General features: G+C 36.7%; 2 protein-coding genes across 6 annotated transcripts in view; both read right to left on the bottom strand.

Moving 5' to 3' along the window:
* Positions 1–9,349, bottom strand: LOC306843403 (uncharacterized protein). Of its 4 annotated transcripts, none has more exons than XM_079374889.1 (7): positions 8,812–9,349; positions 6,856–7,023; positions 2,446–2,584; positions 1,783–1,863; positions 1,681–1,712; positions 1,115–1,141; positions 1–666 (listed from the first exon to the last, which is right to left on the bottom strand). In XM_079374889.1, the coding sequence occupies exons 1-7, from the start codon at positions 8,882–8,884 to the stop codon at positions 626–628; spliced, it is 561 nt and encodes a 186-aa protein (XP_079231015.1). In that variant the 5' UTR covers positions 8,885–9,349; the 3' UTR covers positions 1–625. The 4 variants fall into 4 exon arrangements, with proteins under 4 accessions (XP_079231015.1, XP_079231013.1, XP_079231016.1 ...); XM_079374887.1 differs by having other exon boundaries at positions 1–677; positions 8,812–9,099; XM_079374890.1 differs by having other exon boundaries at positions 243–666; positions 6,856–7,015; positions 8,812–8,908.
* The window catches only part of LOC306843398 (bromo adjacent homology domain-containing 1 protein-like), an 18,967-nt gene continuing 8,266 nt past the window's right edge, over positions 9,252–19,952 (bottom strand). Inside the window, exons 6-10 of one of the 2 annotated variants that reach the window (XR_013781840.1) lie at positions 16,543–16,634; positions 14,100–14,358; positions 13,932–13,976; positions 9,436–9,466; positions 9,252–9,297 (exon numbers count right to left, since the gene is read on the bottom strand). Coding sequence is in view for 1 of the 2 variants with exons in the window: in XM_079374881.1 (XP_079231007.1) it covers positions 14,172–14,358; positions 16,543–16,634 (279 nt within the window). In the remaining variant the exon portion in view is untranslated. Of the gene's footprint in view, positions 9,298–9,435; positions 9,467–10,747; positions 14,359–16,542; positions 16,635–19,952 lie in introns of those variants that run through there. The other variant, XM_079374881.1, reaches the window with a different exon arrangement.

Below are 19,952 nucleotides of genomic sequence, written 5' to 3' on the forward strand. Positions count from 1 at the left end.
CAGGATATATTGGGCTTTTATTTTAATGACTGTGTGTATTATGGGATGCTTTCTGAATTGGTTTGTTGAAACACCTATGATATCACTAAACCTGAACACAAGATTTCAGTCCCTGTTTGAGTTTTGATTGTTTTTGGATCCATTTGTTCATGAAGAGAAGTGCTTTCTCAATGCCATCTTATTGAATGAAAGTGTATTCTGTGCCAGACGGGAACACTGATCCAGCAGACAGCAGTCAATTAGAAACACCACATCCATCTGATTTGCTTTATTTTTGCACCAAATATGACTAAGAAACAAATCCAGCATGAAGATGCTTTTAACTCAAATCCATAATAACTCTTCCTCCAGTGAAGACGTGTTCTGGTCTGAATCAGGAGAGAAATCTGCACAGATCAAACCAGCTCTAAACTAATATGTGTCTGGATGCTGATGTGAGAGATGGAGTTTATGACTGGAGGAGGCGTTACTCTCCAGAATCAGCAGCACTAATGATGAGCTTCAGTAACAGATCTGGAAGTACTGACTGGGGGACTTGATGGGGCTCTTGTGTTTGGAGGGCTTCTGACAGGATTTACACGCATCCACTGCAGATCCGCTCGAGGATGGACACGAGCCGGACCGCTCAGCTGACCCAGTCCCTCCGGACAGCGGCGTCAGAGAGATCTGCATAGTCACTAAGTGAAGGGGGCAGGTGAGGACGAGGAAGAGGAGGACGAGGAAGAGGAGAGGAATAAACAGAGAGAGGAAGAACATTAAGAGACAAAAACCTCATCTGCTTTATATGAACCTTATTCAAGAGAATGCCACAAACACCTCCACAGAATATTTGACAATCAATTAATAAATGTAATTTACAATAGGAATAAATTAAAGACAGCGAAATCATTTCTATCATAATGTGTGACCCTAGAGCACAAAAGCAGTCATAAGTAGCAGTTCTTAAAATTCATTAAAATAATATCAGAATGGAAAAAATAGTGTTTCTAAAACTATTTTATTTGCTAGTGAAATATGAATTGGATGCATTTTTCAAGTTTCATGAGATTCACTTTTATATTTTAAATGCATAATATTGAGTAATCATTATATAATGCTTTGGCACGAGACATACCTTTGCATTGAGTGACACGCCTGGAGCCTAAAGGACAGGAATACAGAGAAATTAATAAGTATAAAGCAATTTATGTGAATTATATCCAAAAATGCCTTCCTGCTATTATACAACGTTACCATTACATTTAAGCATTTACTAGAAGCGTTTATCTAAAGCGAGAGACAAAAGAAAAGAAAAAGCAATTTGTCAAAGACCCAACAATATTGTAGCACACAGTATTATATTATGACAATATTAAACATTTAAAAACAAAAAAGAAAAGAAAAAAGTTAATTGTTATTTTAGCGTCAATATTGCACTGGTACATCTAGTGGTTTCACAGAAACTCGTGTTAAACCAGTGTTATTTTAGTATCGCTGACAATGTATTTTTTAATGAATATTTTGGATTTTATATTTTGCTATTTCATTTTAGTTAATGTTTTAGCAATTTATTAGTGTTTTTATTGAAATGTAAATGTTTGTAGGGGTCTCAAGCTATACATTTTTTTATCTCTTTAAATGCATTTTATCCAATTCATCTCCAATTTTATACATATATATATATATGTATATATATCTCACCTGTTTTTCCTGCAGCTGTTTCCTTTGGTTTGCTGTGTGAAGGAGAGACACAGGTCAGTTACTGAAGACTGCAGGAGTTCAGAACACACAGCTTTTACTCACATCTCCAGCGCTTTCCTGCAGGAGCTGATGCTCGTCTTCACTTTAGTGCTCGGAGTGTCTTTAGAGCTTCCAGCAGGAGTCCTGCAGAGAGAGAGAGACCGTCATCTGAACACACACACACACACACTCACTCACACAAACACACACACACACACACTCACACATGTTGGTTTTGCTATATTTGAGAGGACTCTCCATAGGCGTAATGGTTTTTATACTGAACAAACTGTGTGTGCTATTGCCCTACACCAACCCTACACCTAAACTTAGCCCTCACAGGAGACTTTTTGCATTTTTACATTTTAAGATAAACTTCATTTAGTATTTTTAATAATTTATTTCCCTTGTGAGGACCGGCCAAATGTCCTCACAAAGTCAAAAATCTCAGGCTTTACTATCCTTGTGGGGACATCTGGTCCTCACAAGTATAGCTAAACACGTACACTCACACTCACACACACACACAAACACACAGAAACACACACACACACACAAACTCACTCACACACACACACACACTCACACACTCACACACACACAAACACACACACACACACGCACGCACGCACTCACACACAAACACACACACAAACTCACTCACACACACACGCACGCACGCACGCACGCACTCACACACACACACACACACACACACACACACACCTCTTTGCTCCGGGTGCAGGGCTGTAGTTCCTGGAGGAGGGTGAGGAGGGCAGCGTGGAGCTGGAGCTCTTCCTCAGAGACGAGGATGAAGAGCTGATCGCCGCTTTAGGAGCCAGACACAGAGACGCCGGACGAGATGCTGAGGAAACACACAGCAGATATTTCATTTCACTTTTTTCATCTAATTCTTTACATGATGTGCTGATTAATTAATCACACATCAATTTGGGCTGTGAATCTTTATTATTCAAACAAAAATTCTGTATTTGAGAGCAAAACTAATTATTTTGTAATTAAAAAATAAAAGTTTGCAAAAAAAGTCTTCTTAAGGTTCAAAATTAAAGTAATTGAAAACAAAATAATTTGCAGTGCGTGTAAATCATTAAAAAATATATATTTTTCTTTATGCACTTCAAAAACTTTTCATCACTAATCCACAAATGGTGCTCTCTTTCCTGCCTTCTTTTTTTGCGGGTCTAAAACTTTTGTTTGCGAGTTGAAAAGTTTTGCTTGCGAGTGAAGCTGTGTGTCAGTGGGCGGTCTCTACGCACCAGGATGAAAGGCCCTTTTCTATTGGCCATCACCAACTACAGACAAGCTTAGCTAACGTTATGTATTTAGGTGGAGGAGCATGAGAAGAGAGAATAATTCAGTTCACTAGTCACTGAATTTAAGATGTTAAATTAGTTGACTTACCCAGTAAAGGAGCGGTTGCTAGCCATTGCTGCTAGAAGCTCGCTCTTCTGTCAGACTGGCGTCAGTGGCGGAAAGCGTAGGGGGCGTGGTCAACCTGTCACTTCAATCGAGAGAGGCCAATAGAAAAGGGCGTTTCATCCTGGTGCGTAGAGACCGCCCACTGACACACAGCTTCACTCGCAAGCAAAACTTTTCAACTCGCAAACAAAAGTTTTAGACCCGCAAAAAAAGAAGGCAGGAAAGAGAGCACCATTTGTGGATTAGTGATGAAAAGTTTTTGAAGTGCATAAAGAAAAATATATATTTTTTAATGATTTACACGCACTGCAAATTATTTTGTTTTCAATTACTTTAATTTTGAACCTTAAGAAGACTTTTTTTGCAAACTTTTATTTTTTTAATTACAAAATAATTAGTTTTGCTCTCAAATACAGAATTTTTGTTTGAATAATAAAGACACAAAAATAATTCCATAAGAATCTACCAACCAGAAGATCATTTGAAGTCTTTATTGTGTCACATAAGAAAAGCATTTACTACACATTACAACAAAGTAGCTTTTGAAAGAAACATTTGATGCAACATTTCATAAATACTGATAATAAATATTAATGTTTTATTTAAATGAGTTCTGGTATTTGAAATGACTAAAAAATTAATTGATTCTCTAAATATGAAACTAAAAGCAGTAGGTGGCGGCGAGTCACTGTCTAATGAACGAGTCATTGAATCATTCATGCAACCAATTCATTCAAACAACTGATTAAATGCATAAACGAAGCAAGTGACTGTGTTTATGAATGAGTCACTGATACTTGGACTTGATTCATTCAAACTGTGATTCATTCAGAAACAAAGCAAAGGACTGTCTTATTGAACGAGTCACTGAATCATTGGCTCACTTGATTTGTTCAAAAACTGTAAAGCTGCTTTGACACAATTTGCGTGTTGTGTGTGTGTGTGAGAGTGTGTGTGTCTGTGTGTGTGTGTGTGAGTGAGTGAGTGAGTGAGTGAGTGAGTGTGTGTGTGAGTGCACCTGGTATTCATCACGTCCTGGGGACCAAATGTCCCCACAAGGATAGTAATACCAGTAAATCTTAATCTTGTGGGGACATTTTTTGGTCCCCATGAGGAAACAAGCTTATAAATCATACAGCATAAAGTTTTTTGAAAATCTAAAAATGCACAAAGTCTCCTGTGAGGGCTAAGTTTAGGTGTAGGGTTGGTGTAGGGCAATAGCACACACAGTTTGTTCAGAATAAAAACCATTACGCCTATGGAGAGTCCCCATAAACCACAAAAACCAACATGTGTGTGTGTGTGTGTGTGTGTGTGTGTGAATGTAAGTGTGTATGTGTGTGTGTGTGTGTGTGTGTGAGAGTGTGTCTGTGTCTGTGTGTGTGATTGATTGCAATAGCCCAAATTCAACATCTGTTCATGAATGTTCATATTTCACAATGCACACTTTCAATATTGAATGACACAATGGTAAAGCTAGTGAGAAAATGGTTCTGTCTCAATAGCCATACAACCCGAGATATTATTTTCCAGTCACGTCAAGACGGAGGTCTCGGTGTTCCAAACATTGAATGGATTTATACTGCTTCCAGAATAGGTCGTCTTCTTAACATGCTGAATAACGACGATACATCTGTCAGAGAGTTGGCACGTGAGTCAGTCTTTCTTCATCTACAGCGGCGCAAAATACTGGCTGCTTCGTGCAACGAGCCACAGTTTCTTGGATTTAAATTAAAACAGAATGGAAAATTGGACATCAAAACAGCTGGATTTGGAGTACCGTCTGATTGGCTGGACTTAATGATCTTTGCCAGCGTACAGGACAGCAGCTCTCTTGGCAAGGACCAGACGAAGCGGTGGTGGTCCTTAATGAGAATATAATAACAGATCTGCATATCTCTACTCTAGCGGTACTCAACACAGAAGGAACATCTCGTCAATTATCGTCCAATAATGTACGAGTCTCACTTCTTCATCTTAGAAAAACTGAAAGTGCTCAGCACTGGATGGGCTTGAAACTACAGGGAAAATGAGCACTTCTCCAATCAGCTGACCATTCAGTATCCCACTCTGTTTTGACTAACTTTTCAATCTCAGAGGATATTCAAGTTTTTATGATTAAAGCACGACTACAATGTCTTCCAACAATGTACAATTTGTCAATATGGTATCCATCAAAATACAACTCCTATTGCCTGTTACATCACAATCAGCAGGAAAATGAAAGCGTCGCTCACATCTTAAACAGATGTGTCATGAGGCCGGGCTGCAGGTTTGCCCTTCCCCGCTAGAGGTCGCTATTCCCCTTTCCCCCGGACTCTATTCACTGGATTATGCACATACACCTGTTTGATCACATACACCTGGCATCTCATTACACACACACACCTGATTCTCATTACCATGGACTATATATGTTCCCATTTCCCGATGTTCTGTCTGGTTGCATTGCGTATGTTTGTTTCCCGTGATTCTTGTCCTGCGTCATGTTCTGAGATCTGTTGATGTTATGTTTTGGTTTTGTTTATTTTGCCGTGTTGGCTTTTTGTATTATTCGTAATAAATAGCACTCACCTGCATCTTGGACCCAGCCCTCATCTGTTCTCGCTCTGTGTCGTGACAAGATGTTGTTGCTATAAAGGACTGTATGGTCCAGACACGATCGCCTGGTTGATTTAATTGTAAAGGACTTGAAAATAATACATAAAGACGGTAAGATTTCCCAGCATACTACTGTTGAATTGAGCTGGTTCTATCAGAACACATCTGACAGAGACTATATTAAAACGTTCCATATACTCCTGATATTGTGATCGTAAACGAGGCCTGAACTCTGGGTTTGTTATTGAAGTTGGACGTTGTTTTGATCTGTATTTGGATACTTGCTATCTTTCCAAATTGCTCAAATATGAGCCATTTACATGACATGTACATTTAGTCATTTGGCAGATGCTTTTATCCAAAGAGACTTACAATTGGGGAATACAAGAAGTGATTAATCTTGAAGAGGCAGTCAGACAGAGGAAGTGCTCGTAACACCAAGTCTCAGTCATTGTCCAAATAAGTACAAGCTAGTAAGCGGAGAGAAAGATAGAGGGAAAGATTAAGGCTTTTTTTTTTGAGTTTAGGATGGAGTCAAGTACTGCCGAAAGAGATGAGTTTTCAGTTGTTGCTTGAAGGTTGCCAGAGATCCGGCGTTCCGGATAGGGGTGGGAAGATTATTCCACCAGCCAGGAATGGTGAACGAGAATGTTCTGGAGAGTGATCTTGAGCCTCTCTGTGATGGTACCACAAGGCGTCGCTCACTAGCAGATCTCAGACACTGGTTGATCCATCCATCAGCTTGACTTCCAGTGTAAGTTAATTACTCCAGTATTTGGAAGTTTAGGTCATGTGCACAAGAATGTGATTAAAGGACTGCAGCTGGGTGGATTGCAAAAAAAGAACGCAAAAAAACTTGCTAAATTTTGTTCAGTTTCAGCGGTTATAGGGAGTATGCAAATATGGAAACAAAGATGTTTTGTCTATCCTTGAGTGTTGATTGTTATAAATATAAGGACTTGTGAATGTATGTTAGCCATGTGAACCTGTCATCTTGCAAACTGACTTCCCAAGGTGTTTGGATGCCGTTTTTGTTGCTTGTCTTGTGGATCCAAATAAAGGAAGAGAAATGTGTGTGTGTGTGTGTGTGTGTACCTTTAGCAGGTGTTCTCCTCTGCTCCTCTGAGATGTTGAGTCTCTTCAGAACGTCGGTCATGTTGATCTTCAGCAGCTGGATCTCGTCGTCCTGCATCTGGACGCGGTGCTCCAGGAACGTGAGGCGATCCATCACCTCCATCCCGCTGGCGTGAGAGCTCTGCTCGTCTGACACACACACACACACACACACACACACACACACTTCTAAAGCACTTCATTGATTCAAAGCAGATTCCCATCAACAAACAGAATCAATCAATTCAAATAAGAATAAATAAGAGTCAAAGAGTTTTTTGGCTATCTGGAGCAAATCTGAGCACAGTTTGAGACACTGTTTTATATCTCCTGAAGCTCTACATGAGATAAGTGTGAGGTGATTTAAGAGCCTTTTTCTCAGGAGAAACATCTGAGTAGCAGAAGACAGCAAAAACAGTCGAGGAGAAACAGCTGAGACATTTGTGAGATTTATCTGATCACATTGCTGTCTATGAGTGATGTGCTCGTCTGTGAAGCATCAGAGAAGTGAGTCGGTGAATCGATCGACTCGTTTGATTCTCAGAGCGTGTTTGTGTCGTCTGGAGCTCCATATGGAGGAGTGGATTATAATCGCTCATAATCTCTGTGCAGAGAGGAATTAATCATCCTGACGTCCCTCTGTATTCACTCACTGAACAACAGAGAAACTACGACTCTACGTCTGGAGACATTAGATTCAGAATCATTCACATCACTACAGATCCACATCAGACCGAGAACAGAAGACCCTTCAGGACAGAAATCTCAGGAAAACCACCTCAGACTCCACAGGAAGAAATAAGAAAGTATATTTGTTATGAAGAATATGAATACTGTTTAAAGGAACATTAAGATTTTCTGCATTTTGACATTAATATCATGATCATTTAACACATTTTGCCCACAAATTCCTATTAATGCATTGCAAAAATATCCATGTTTTGTTTATAAATAAATTAATATTTTTGCTTTGATTTTAGGGTGCTATTAGCTGTTCTTAACAAGGTTATTATATACTAAAACTAAAATTAAAACCATTAACAAAACATTTTCATTACTTGAAATAAAATAAACGTTAAGTGAAATAAAATAAAATATTTAAAACTTTTTATATGAGCTATTTGCCAAAAAAACATTTCTCATTTTCATGTAGTTTAACTTGATGTACTATAATAAAAATAAATAATAATGAAATAAAATTGATAAAAAAATATACAGTGTATATATATATATATATATATAAAAACATAAAATATGTCCCTGCAGCACAGAAGCAGTCATCAGTAACACAGGTATATCTGTAGCAATAGACAACAATACATTGTATGGATCAAAATTATACATTTCTCTTTTATGACAAAAATCATTAGGATATTAAGATCATGTTCCATGAAGATATTTAGTAAGTTTCCTACCGTAAATATATCAAAACTTCATTTTTGATTAGTAATATGCATTGCTAAGAACTTCATTTGAACAACTTTAAAGATGATTTTCTCAATATTTAGATTTTTTTGCTCCCTCAGATTCCAGATTTTCTAATAGTTGTATCTCAGACAAATATTGTCCAATCATAACAAACCATACATCAATGGAGAGATTATTTATTCAATTATAAATGGACCCTTAAGACTGGTTTTGTGCTCCAGGTTCACAAATAATAAAATAACAAAATTACTAAAATTTTAAAATTAAAATGAAAACTGCAAATATTAAAATAAAACCCAATTAAAAATATTAATAAAAACTATAATCAAAGTTGATCGGTTCTCTCTTGTTAGATCTTCCACACATTTATAAACTTCATCCAGTTCATTAGACTAAGAAAGAAAGAGCTAAGAAATAAAACTGCATTAAATCTTGTTTTCTGAAAATTGAGCTGAAATATAAACAGATATTTTCAGTTGGTTTACATATAAACGAGTGAAAGCTCCTGACCGATCATGAAGTCTGTGTCACTGAACACATCTCTCTGTGCGGCTCCATCCAAGCGCTCCATCAGCTCCTCCATCACCGACACGTCTGAGACACACTCCTGATCCACACACACACTCCTCCCTCAGATCAGCTCCTGATCCACACACACACACACACACACACACACACACACACACACATACACACACTCCTCCCTCTGATCAGCTCCTGATCCACACACACACACACACTCCTCCCTCAGATCAGCTCCTGATCCACACACACACACACACACTCCTCCCTCTGATCAGCTCCTGATCCACACACACACACACACTCCTCCCTCAGATCAGCTCCTGATCCACACACACACACACACACTCCTCCCTCAGATCAGCTCCTGATCCACACACACACACACACACTCCTCCCTCAGATCAGCTCCTGATCCACACACACTCCTCCCTCAGATCAGCTCCTGATCCACACACACACACACACACACTCCTCCCTCAGATCAGCTCCTGATCCACACACACACACACACACTCCTCCCTCTGATCAGCTCCTGATCCACACACACACACACACACTCCTCCCTCAGATCAGCTCCTGATCCACACACACACACACACACACACACACACATACACACACTCCTCCCTCTGATCAGCTCCTGATCCACACACACACACACACACACTCCTCCCTCTGATCAGCTCCTGATCCACACACACACACACACACACTCCTCCCTCAGATCAGCTCCTGATCCACACACACACACACACACACACACACACACACACGTTCATTTATTAGACAGAGAGCTGCTGATGTATCAGTAATATTCATCTGAGTGCCGTATGTTCATTAGCTCAGAGTTTAATGAACACAATCATAATCTCTCATTCTGTCAATGCTGCACATTCATAATCATACAGTTACATATTCATGCATCTCATAACAGGTTCATTTCTTCTCCATGCCTGAAATAATTGCATCATAAAATTATAAACTTGGCCTATGGTTACATTATCAATATATATACACAAGATATTATTTAGACCTGTTGATGTTAAAAAATAATTGCATTATCATTGATGTTATTTAATTGCCCTTTCATTAACATTAAAAATGATAACAATAAAAAGGCTTTTAAAAAAATAAAAAAGTCATGGGTTTGATTCCCAGGGAATTAATAAAAGCATACGCCATTATCATATTACAAGTTTTTAAATGATATATTTTTTATTGGTTCCTCTAAAAAAAAAAATGCATGTATTTGCGCATGTATGAAATGTGTTTCTGAAACACTTTGGTTTATTCTGTTTTACTGGGACAATAAATGACAGGATTCTCATCAGTAATCCATATTAATAAAAGTTCATGTTTTTGTGTGAGCAGCAGATTTTGATTGGTTTTTGATGACAATCATGAGTTTTTCTTTCCATGAAGCAGCAGGAATATGAAAGTCATTGATGTGAATGTGGAGCAGCTCTGATAAATCCATGTTCAACAACAATCCTGTCTGTCTGCTTCATCCTTAAAGAGGATCAGAGCTCCATCACGTGTGTGAGGACACGACACATGAACACACACACACTCACACACACACTCACACACACACACACACACACACACACACACACACACACACACACACACACACTCACACTCACACTCACACACACACTCACTCACACACACACACACACACACACACACACTCTCTCTCACACACACACACACACACACACACACACTCTCACACACACACTCTCTCACACACACTCTCTCACACACACACACACACACACACACACACACTCTCTCACACACACACACACACACACACACACACACACACACACACGTCACTGAAGACTGACATCTGCTGGACACAGAGAGTAAAGCAGGACTGAAGCAGCAAAAATGATGAACAAGTTTCAACAAGATGTGTAAAATAACTTGATGTAGTAAAATAACTCAAACTGAAACTGAAATAAAAACTATATAGACATTGAAAAAAATAACAACTACAACAAAATGACAAAAACAACAAATAACTTTTAAACTAAAATGAAAATGGTAAATAACAATAAAAATTAAAAACAATTATGATCTCAATGATTCATCAGGAGAATCAGCAAACAGAGGACTTTATATTTGATAAATACTCTTTCATTGAACAATAATCAGCAGAGATCCATCGCATCACAAGAAAAAGACATCAGATAACAAATATTCATAACTTCTCTTTTAATCTCCGCTGGGAACAAAAAACCCCAAATCAAACCAAACAGTTCAGCACAGGCGACAGTATTTGTGTCTGGTCAGTTTGAACTAACGGTGGTCAGGAATCTCCAGTATAGTCTTTCTCTGGAATGATCTGAAGGTTTGGAATCCTCCATATAAAGTCCTTCTGTCTACAATAATCATCAGCACCACAATCAGCCAATGAAATAACTCTTTACAGCTGCTGCTGAAACCACTTCAGAGAAACAAACAAGCCCAGGAGAGCTGCGTCTCAGCGATTACCAGTGTATCCGGGGATTTACCGTGTCTGTGGGGTATTTCATCACAGCAGTCTGAATGTGTCTGAACCTCGTCTGAATATTACTGAAGAGCTCGTTAAGACTTCATGATGCGATGATCATAATTTAACACAAATAATAATAATAGATCTACTGCACTTAATATTGAGCACAATATTGCAACCGCACTTCAAAACATTGTTAAAATATGAGGACTTGAAATGTAGATATATGCTTATACTCCGCTTTAAATAATTTCTTTAAATACAATTACAAGTCTCCAAAGTATGATAAATACACTGTGCAAGGCTTCATAAGCTCGTTTAACCATGGCCTGGCGTTCCTCGTTAATTACCATATGTACATGTCATCAGTAACTCAGATCAGAATTCATAACAGCAATTTAAATAGATTTGTTTTCTCAAAAATAGTCCTAAAAATATATTGCATATTCCAGATGTAGAAACAGGCTTAATAAAATATCTCCTTTTTGTTCAGAAGAAATTGAAAGACGAAGCGGTTGCCAAATGTAAAAAATATCATTTCAATTTGAATATTGAGACTTTTCTGTAATCAGCGGAGAGGAATGAGCTGCTGATTTTACACTTTAAACATCATAAAAATATAGAGACGCTAGAAAATCATCTAGTGGCCAACTGAACTAGTTACAGTCATCATAACTAGTATCTCGTAACTAGTAACTCACCCGCCGTCAAACCATGCAGCGAACGTGAAGCTTAAACTTTCTAGAACTCTTCACTGAATATAATACGTTTCTACTGATCTGAATTCATCAGAGGATCTTCTAGACTGTATTTCAGAATCGACTGTAATCCATATATTCTCAATCTAAACACATTTCTCTTAAGGTGCTACTAAAACAGGTGCATCTCTCATGAAGAGCAGGTGAAAAACTAGATTAAACACAATGCAACGGACCATATAATGGTGTCTAGATTAACAAAATGACGAGTTATGAACTTTAAGAAGGAGGAGAAACTCAAAGCACATGTTTAGTATTTCATACTGTAATAAACTCAATATTTGTGCTTCATCTGGTCATTGTTCAGTCTCTCTGCACTGGATTCAGTGATATTCCAGCTGAGAAACTCTCACTCTGGGAATGTCTTGCTTTGATTTTCACTTAGAAAATGAAGCTGATTTGATCCAATCTAAAAAAAATCAAGTTAAATTTGTTGCCAAGTCAAAAATGACCGGGAATGTAAAAGTGCAATTTCTCTACGGGAAACTAGAAGCGTTGGTTCGTCAAATAAATATTAAAATATATTTGTGCATTCCAGAGGATCTGATTCTAAAGGTTAATTTCATACATATAAAACATAGATCTGCTTATTAATCACTCCGGCTGTTGGGATTCATTGATTAGTTGCTCGTGTTTAACATGAATGTTTGGTGATTCTCACCGTCCTTTGGTTCGTTTGGTCAGATTTCAGAGAAAGAGGCAAAATTAATCATTTACAATAGTTACAAGACATAAGGCGAACATTTGAGCAGGAGCTTCAATCTGACGACTGATCATCAGAGCAGAATGAAGAAGGTGAGCATCACACAAACACCCAACAATCACAGGACAGGATACAAGAATACTGTGGAAGTCAATGGCTGCCGTCAAGTGTTTGTTTGCAGCATTCTTCAAAGTATCTTCTTTTGTGATTAACAGAAGACAAACTCTTGAGAAACTCTTTAGACCCGTTCACACCAGAAACTGTAACGATAACTAGACGCTGAAAGAAAACTGGTGCAGGATTGAATTTGAAACGAATTTCAGTAATAAATTTGACAGGTAATTATAAAGAAACAGCAAGCGACACACGGAGTTAAATGTGACATTCAGAAGTAAAACGACTGAAAGTATATTCCCCGTCTAAATACTGTAAAGCTGATCTACAGACACCCAGCTCTATATCAAGCTGACGCAAGCTCTATGCAAATAATAGTGATCTGACTCGTAAAATGTACAGCAATAATCTGTTAATAACTTTGAAAAATCATTATAGAATTAAAAACCGTGTGCTGCAGTTTTGCTGTCTGTCGCTTTAAATGCTCAAACTCTTTAAAGTCTGATGGATTCTGATTCTGAATGTTTTTATCCTTTATCATTTAGACCACATGTGACCCTGGAGCACAAAACCAGTCATAAGGGTCCATTTTAAAAATTTTAGGATCGGACAATATTTGTCTGAGACACAACTATTTGAAAATCTGGAATCTGAGGGAGCAAAAAAATCTAAATATTGAGAAAATCTCCTTTAAAGTTGTTCAAATGAAGTTCTTAGCAATGCATATTACTAATCAAAAATGAAGTTTTGATATATTTACGGTAGGAAATTTACTAAATATCTTCATGGAACATGATCTTAATATCCTAATGATTTTTGTCATAAAAGAGAAATGTATAATTATGATCCATACAATGTATTGTTGGTTATTGCTACAGATATACCTGTGCTACTCATGACTGCTTTTGTGCTGCAGGGTCAGATATAGTTCATCTGTGTTATCATAGTTGTGGTTGGAACTCAATATTTTCATAAAATTACAGCGATTATAGTTATCATTATATTGTCATTAGTGTGAACGGACCTTTAATCTGGATCTCCTGGTCTGGATCTGTGGCCTAGTCTTGGTCTGCATTAAACCAGTGGAGATATTTTATGAAAGCATTCTGGATCCTTCAGAGATTCTCCCATCATCCCTCAGCAGTGTGACAGTCCAGTGTACATGACAAAGAATGGAACGCAGCCAGCAAACCTTCCGCGAGCTGCTGAACAGAGTGAGGAGAAGGAGAACTGAAGAAGACTCCATCATCGGCGTGTAACAGCTTCACTGCAGGTTCTTGAGGATGCGTCCGAAGCGGAAGTCGTAGACGTGTCGGCACAGATACACCAGTCGTGGATCCACGCCGTCGGGAACCAGGCGGTGGGCGGGGCTAGTGCTGTCAGAGGGGCGGGGCATCAGCGGGGGGTGGTCAGACACGCCCTCCGAGCGCCGCTTCACCAAGGCACAAAATCTGCAACATCACATGCCATGGTCAAGCCAAGTCACCTTCATTTACACTGCTGTAAGAGTTTTGATATTTTTAAGGGAGTCTCATCAAGGCTGTATTTATTCGATCAAAAATACAGAAAAAACACAATCTTATTGCAATTTCTAATATTGGTTTCCTGTTTTAATATACTTTAAAATATAATTTATTTCTGTGATCTGCAGCTGTATTTTCAGCATCATTACTCCAGTCTTCAGTGTCACATGATCTTCAGAAATCATAATAATATACTGATTTATTATGAGTGTTGAAACTCTTCATATTGTTTTTTTGGAACATGTGATATTTTTTTCTTTGATTCTTTGATGAATACAAAGTTAAAAAGAGCAGCATTTGTTCAAAATAGAAATCTTTTCTAACAATATAAGTCTTTACTACGACTTTTAATTCATTTAACACATCCCTCATGAATAAAAGAATTTCTTAAAAAAAAAAAAAAAAGAAAGAAAAAAATGTTCTGACCCCACACTTTTGAATAGCATTGTATATTGTAACACAAAATGTATTTTTTAAATAAATGCTGTTCTTTTTAACTTTTTATTAATCAGAGAATCCTAAAAAAAATATTGAGCAGCACAACTGTGTTCAACATTGATAATAATGAGAAATGTTTGTTGATCAGTAAATCAGTATATTATTATGATTTCTGAAGATCATGTGACACTGAAGACTGGAGTAATGATGCTGGAAATACAGCTATTTTAAAGTATATTAAAACAGGAAACCAATATTAGAAATTGCAATAAGTTTTCACAATATTACTGTTTTTTCTGTATTTTTGATTGAATAAATACAGCCTTGATGAGCAGAAGAGACTCCATTAAAAATCTTACTGATCCCAAACGTTTGAGCGGCAGTGTGTTTAAAAAAATAAATAAAAACGTCTAGGTTATTCTTAAACTGGACCTCATTACTGAAGCAGAAATCCAAGCACCAGAAGCAGGACACACTCGGTGTTCTTTAGGCTAATTGAACAATACACATTTTCATTCATTCAAAGGCAATACAATTTTAGTTAAAAAATGTAAGTGCCATTGTTTAAAAAATGCTTTATTGACTGATGTTTCATAAATGTTAAATTGTTATGCTTTCAGATTTCATGCCATTTGTATGCATGTCATTTGACAGTATTCTCACTCCTAATTACTTCTAGTGCAGTTCTAATGATACTCAGGCCGATTACATTGCTTGTCTACATTAAAATCACATACAATAACTACATAAATAGGTTAAGCAAAACAAATGTGATTATTTACCAGAACTTTTTAACTGCAGTACAAATATTTTGAGCATCCTTTATTCTGTCCCTTATTTTCTTATAAAGTATCACAATTGTCCTTTATTTTCCATTTCTGAAGTTAATTGGCAACTCTAATGATGATGTAATTATCTTTTGACACCCCCGACAGCGGAAACTTTCTCAAAAAACAAAGAACAAAAAAGTCAGTTGTTGGAGATGAGCAAGCAAAAAATAATAGATAAAAATGGATAAGTTTTAATTATACTGGCCTTTTCAGCGCCGCATTTGTGCTTTCAAAAAACGAAAAGCACTCAAATACACTTAATTACAGGACTGTGGAGAACTATTGCAGACTTACATTCTGAGGGTTTAACTACATTACTTTAATATAGCCAGTCTTGAACTAAAGTGGGAAGCAGAAACTCACGCTAGACTGAAGTCAGTGTTCTTTGGTAATGAAGAGTTCAGATGCAAAAGCCTTTAAGTGCCCTCTGAATTTTCATCTAAAATGAGCATGTGTAGGTTCAGTAATTTACTCTAATGGCAATAAATAGGTCCGTTTCTATGCAATTAAAGTGAAATAACTGAACAGAAATATAGGAGCCTGATAAAAATGCTCATTTTAGAAGAAAACTTCAGCACTTAGAGGCTTTTGCATCTGAACTCTTCAAATGTTCTTTGCTTGTTTTCTGTAGCTGCTTTTTGAATAACTGAGGAATAATTAGTAACTTACAATGTTTGTATAAAATTGATATCATGTTAAATACAACTTCAGTCATATTAAATGCATTAGGCTGCTTTTACGCTGGAGCTGGTTCAGTTTCTGGCAATGAGACTAAGTAAATAATGAGCAGGATAATATGGTGTATCAGGGATCTCACAGACAGGATGATATGTACAGTCCTCACCTACAGTACTGTGCTAGCGGCAGGACATAGCATCGGTCCTCGATGCAGGCCACGCTGTTCTCATCCTGATGACGCGAGGCCAAGATCTCGTTCTGAAAGAGACACAGTAACTGATCTCTAGGGAACACGTGACAGATTTACTGGAGCAAGATCACCCGGCATTTCCTACCGTAAACATATCAAAACTTCATTCTTGATGTTTGAGTAATATGTATTGCTAAAGACTTCATTTGGACAACTTTCTCAATATTTAGATTTTTTCACACTCAGATTCCAGATTTTCAAATAGTTGTATCTCAGACAAATATTAAATCAATGGAAAGATTATTCATTCAGATGATGTATAAACAGAGGTGGGTAGAGTACTCAAGAACTGTACTCAAGTAAAAGTAAAAGTAATCGTCTGAATAGTTACTTGAGTAAGAGTAAAAAAGTATCGGATAAAAAAACTACTCAAGTAGTTAGTTACTAGTTACTTTGGATCATATAGGTACTGAATATAGTCTATTTTTATTTAAATATATAGATTAATTTATGTAATGTGTATGTGTATACACACACACACACACACACACACAGCCGTTCAAAAAAAAAAAAAAAATATATATATATATATATATTTTTTTTTTTTGTAATGTAATTTATTTCAGTGATGCAAATCAGAATTTTCATCAGCCTTTACCCCAGTCTTCAAAGTCACATAATCCTTCAGAAATCATGTTGATTTATTATCAGTGCTGCTCTTTTTAGCTTTCTATTCATCAAAGAATACTGAACAAAATATCACAGGTTCCAAAAAATATTAAGCAGCAAAACTGTTTCCAACACTGGTAATAAATCGATATATTATAATGATTTCTGAAGGATCATATGACTCCGAAAACTGGAGTAACAGCAGATGAAAATTCTGATTTGCATCACTGAATTAAATTATATTTTAAATTAAATTAATTATGTATTATCCTATAACCTCTGAAAACGCCTCACATGACTGCTCTGAACATAACGAAACAAATGCATATTGACGGATCTTCTGTTCTGCAAAATGTAAACAAATGTAGCCTATATTTTTGCAAGCGTAAATATTGTAAAAATATGAATATTAATTGTGTCTAGAACAGGCCGCGCGCCGCTGCACAGAGCTAACGCGGCTTCCGCGGATTTTCATTTCATACTCTGTGACAGCTTATTTAATGTATAAATTATACATTGTATTTAATGTAAGGTACATGTACAACAAACTGGTAATGTCTTAGTGGTATCGTGGCCTATACCTGTGGAACAGTAGACAGCACACGCGGTGTTCATCTAATAAAGATCTTCATATAGCTCTAGCAAACAAGCCTTTGCAGATTTGCTTTCAACTAATTCGACTTTTCGACTGTAGATCCAAAGCCACGTCTTCAGCGCTCTTGATGTTCTTAAACGCTCTGTTATCTGAGTGAGAACCGCTTCAGAGACTCAGCGCGTGTGGCAGGGAACTGAACGAATCATTCAAACTGATTCGCGAACCGATTCACTGGTTTGCCAACTGGTTTGATAAATCCTTTAAACAGAATCGACTCAAAAGAATGAATCATTCGCGAATGGGCATCGTTCATTGCCCAGAGAAAAGTAGACGGCGCGTTTGGAATAAACCGAAGCATTTTTAACTTGTATTGCATTAAGATACAGTAACGAGAGGAGAGTCGCCCACAGTAACGAAGTAAAAGTACCGTTTTTTCTCTAAAAATATACTTGAGTAAGAGTAAAAGTACCCATTTTAAAATATACTCTAAAAGTATTAGTTACCCAAAAAATGTACTCAAGTAAATGTAACGAAGTAAATGTAACTCATTACTACCCACCTCTGTGTATAAATCTCAATTTAAAAAAATTGACCCTTATGACTGGTTTTGTGCTCCAGAGTCACATATATATGTTTTCAAATAATTAACTCCAGTTCCTGTGTTTCTGATGTATTGAGTGACAGCTCTGGTGTTGAGAGAAATCAGGAGTAAGTGCAGAGCGTTGTGTGTGAACATGATCTTACTGTAGATCTAGATAAATATCTACATGATCTTACTGTAGTTCTAGACTAAATATCAACATGATCTTACTGTAGTTCTAGACTAAATATCTACATGATCTTACTGTAGTTCTAGATAAATATCTACATGATCTTACTGTAGTTCTAGACTAAATATCAACATGATCTTACTGTAGTTCTAGACTAAATATCTACATGATCTTACTGTAGTTCTAGATAAATATCTACATGATCTTACTGTAGTTCTAGACTAAATATCAACATGATCTTACTGTAGTTCTAGACTAAATATCTACATGATCTTACTGTAGTTCTAGATAAATATCTACATGATCTTACTGTAGTTCTAGACTAAATATCAACATGATCTTACTGTAGTTCTAGACTAAATATCTACATGATCTTACTGTAGTTCTAGACTAAATATCTACATGATCTTACTGTAGTTCTAGATAAATATCTACATGATCTTACTGTAGTTCTAGACTAAATATCAACATGATCTTACTGTAGTTCTAGACTAAATATCTACATGATCTTACTGTAGTTCTAGACTAAATATCTACATGATCTTACTGTAGTTCTAGACTAAATATCTACATGATCTTACTGCAGTTCTAGACTAAATATCTACATGATCTTACTGTAGTTCTAGACTAAATATCTACATGATCTTACTGCAGTTCTAGACTAAATATCATCATGATCTTACTGCAGTTCTAGACTAAATATCTACATGATCTTACTGTAGTTCTAGACTAAATATCTACATGATCTTACTGTAGTTCTAGATAAATATCTACATGATCTTACTGTAGTTCTAGACTAAATATCTACATGATCTTACTGTAGTTCTAGACTAAATATCTACATGATCTTACTGTAGTTCTAGATAAATATCTACATGATCTTACTGTAGTTCTAGACTAAATATCAACATGATCTTACTGTAGTTCTAGACTAAATATCTACATGATCTTACTGTAGTTCTAGACTAAATATCTACATGATCTTACTGTAGTTCTAGATAAATATCTACATGATCTTACTGTAGTTCTAGACTAAATATCTACATGATCTTACTGTAGTTCTAGACTAAATATCTACATGATCTTACTGTAGTTCTAGACTAAATATCTACATGATCTTACTGTAGTTCTAGACTAAATATCTACATGATCTTACTGCAGTTCTAGACTAAATATCTACATGATCTTACTGTAGTTCTAGACTAAATATCTACATGATCTTACTGCAGTTCTAGACTAAATATCATCATGATCTTACTGCAGTTCTAGACTAAATATCTACATGATCTTACTGTAGTTCTAGACTAAATATCTACATGATCTTACTGCAGTTCTAGACTAAATATCATCAT

The sequence above is a fragment of the Barbus barbus genome (genome assembly GCF_936440315.1).
Source record: "Barbus barbus genome assembly, chromosome: 24".
Lineage (NCBI taxonomy): Eukaryota > Metazoa > Chordata > Actinopteri > Cypriniformes > Cyprinidae > Barbus > Barbus barbus.

What these genes read in the sequence shown, in the direction of transcription:
- LOC306843403 (XM_079374887.1), bottom strand. Translation starts at nt 8,884, where the DNA reads ATGGAGGAGCTGATGGAGCGCTTGGATGGAGCCGCACAGAGAGATGTG. An exon ending in TGCAGGAAAGCGCTGGAGAT is followed by an intron (nt 1,713 to 1,782) that starts GTGAGTAAAAGC and finishes TCCTTCACACAG; the next exon opens with CAAACCAAAGGAAACAGCTG. An exon ending in AACAGCTGCAGGAAAAACAG is followed by an intron (nt 1,142 to 1,680) that starts GTGAGATATATA and finishes CCTGTCCTTTAG; the next exon opens with GCTCCAGGCGTGTCACTCAA.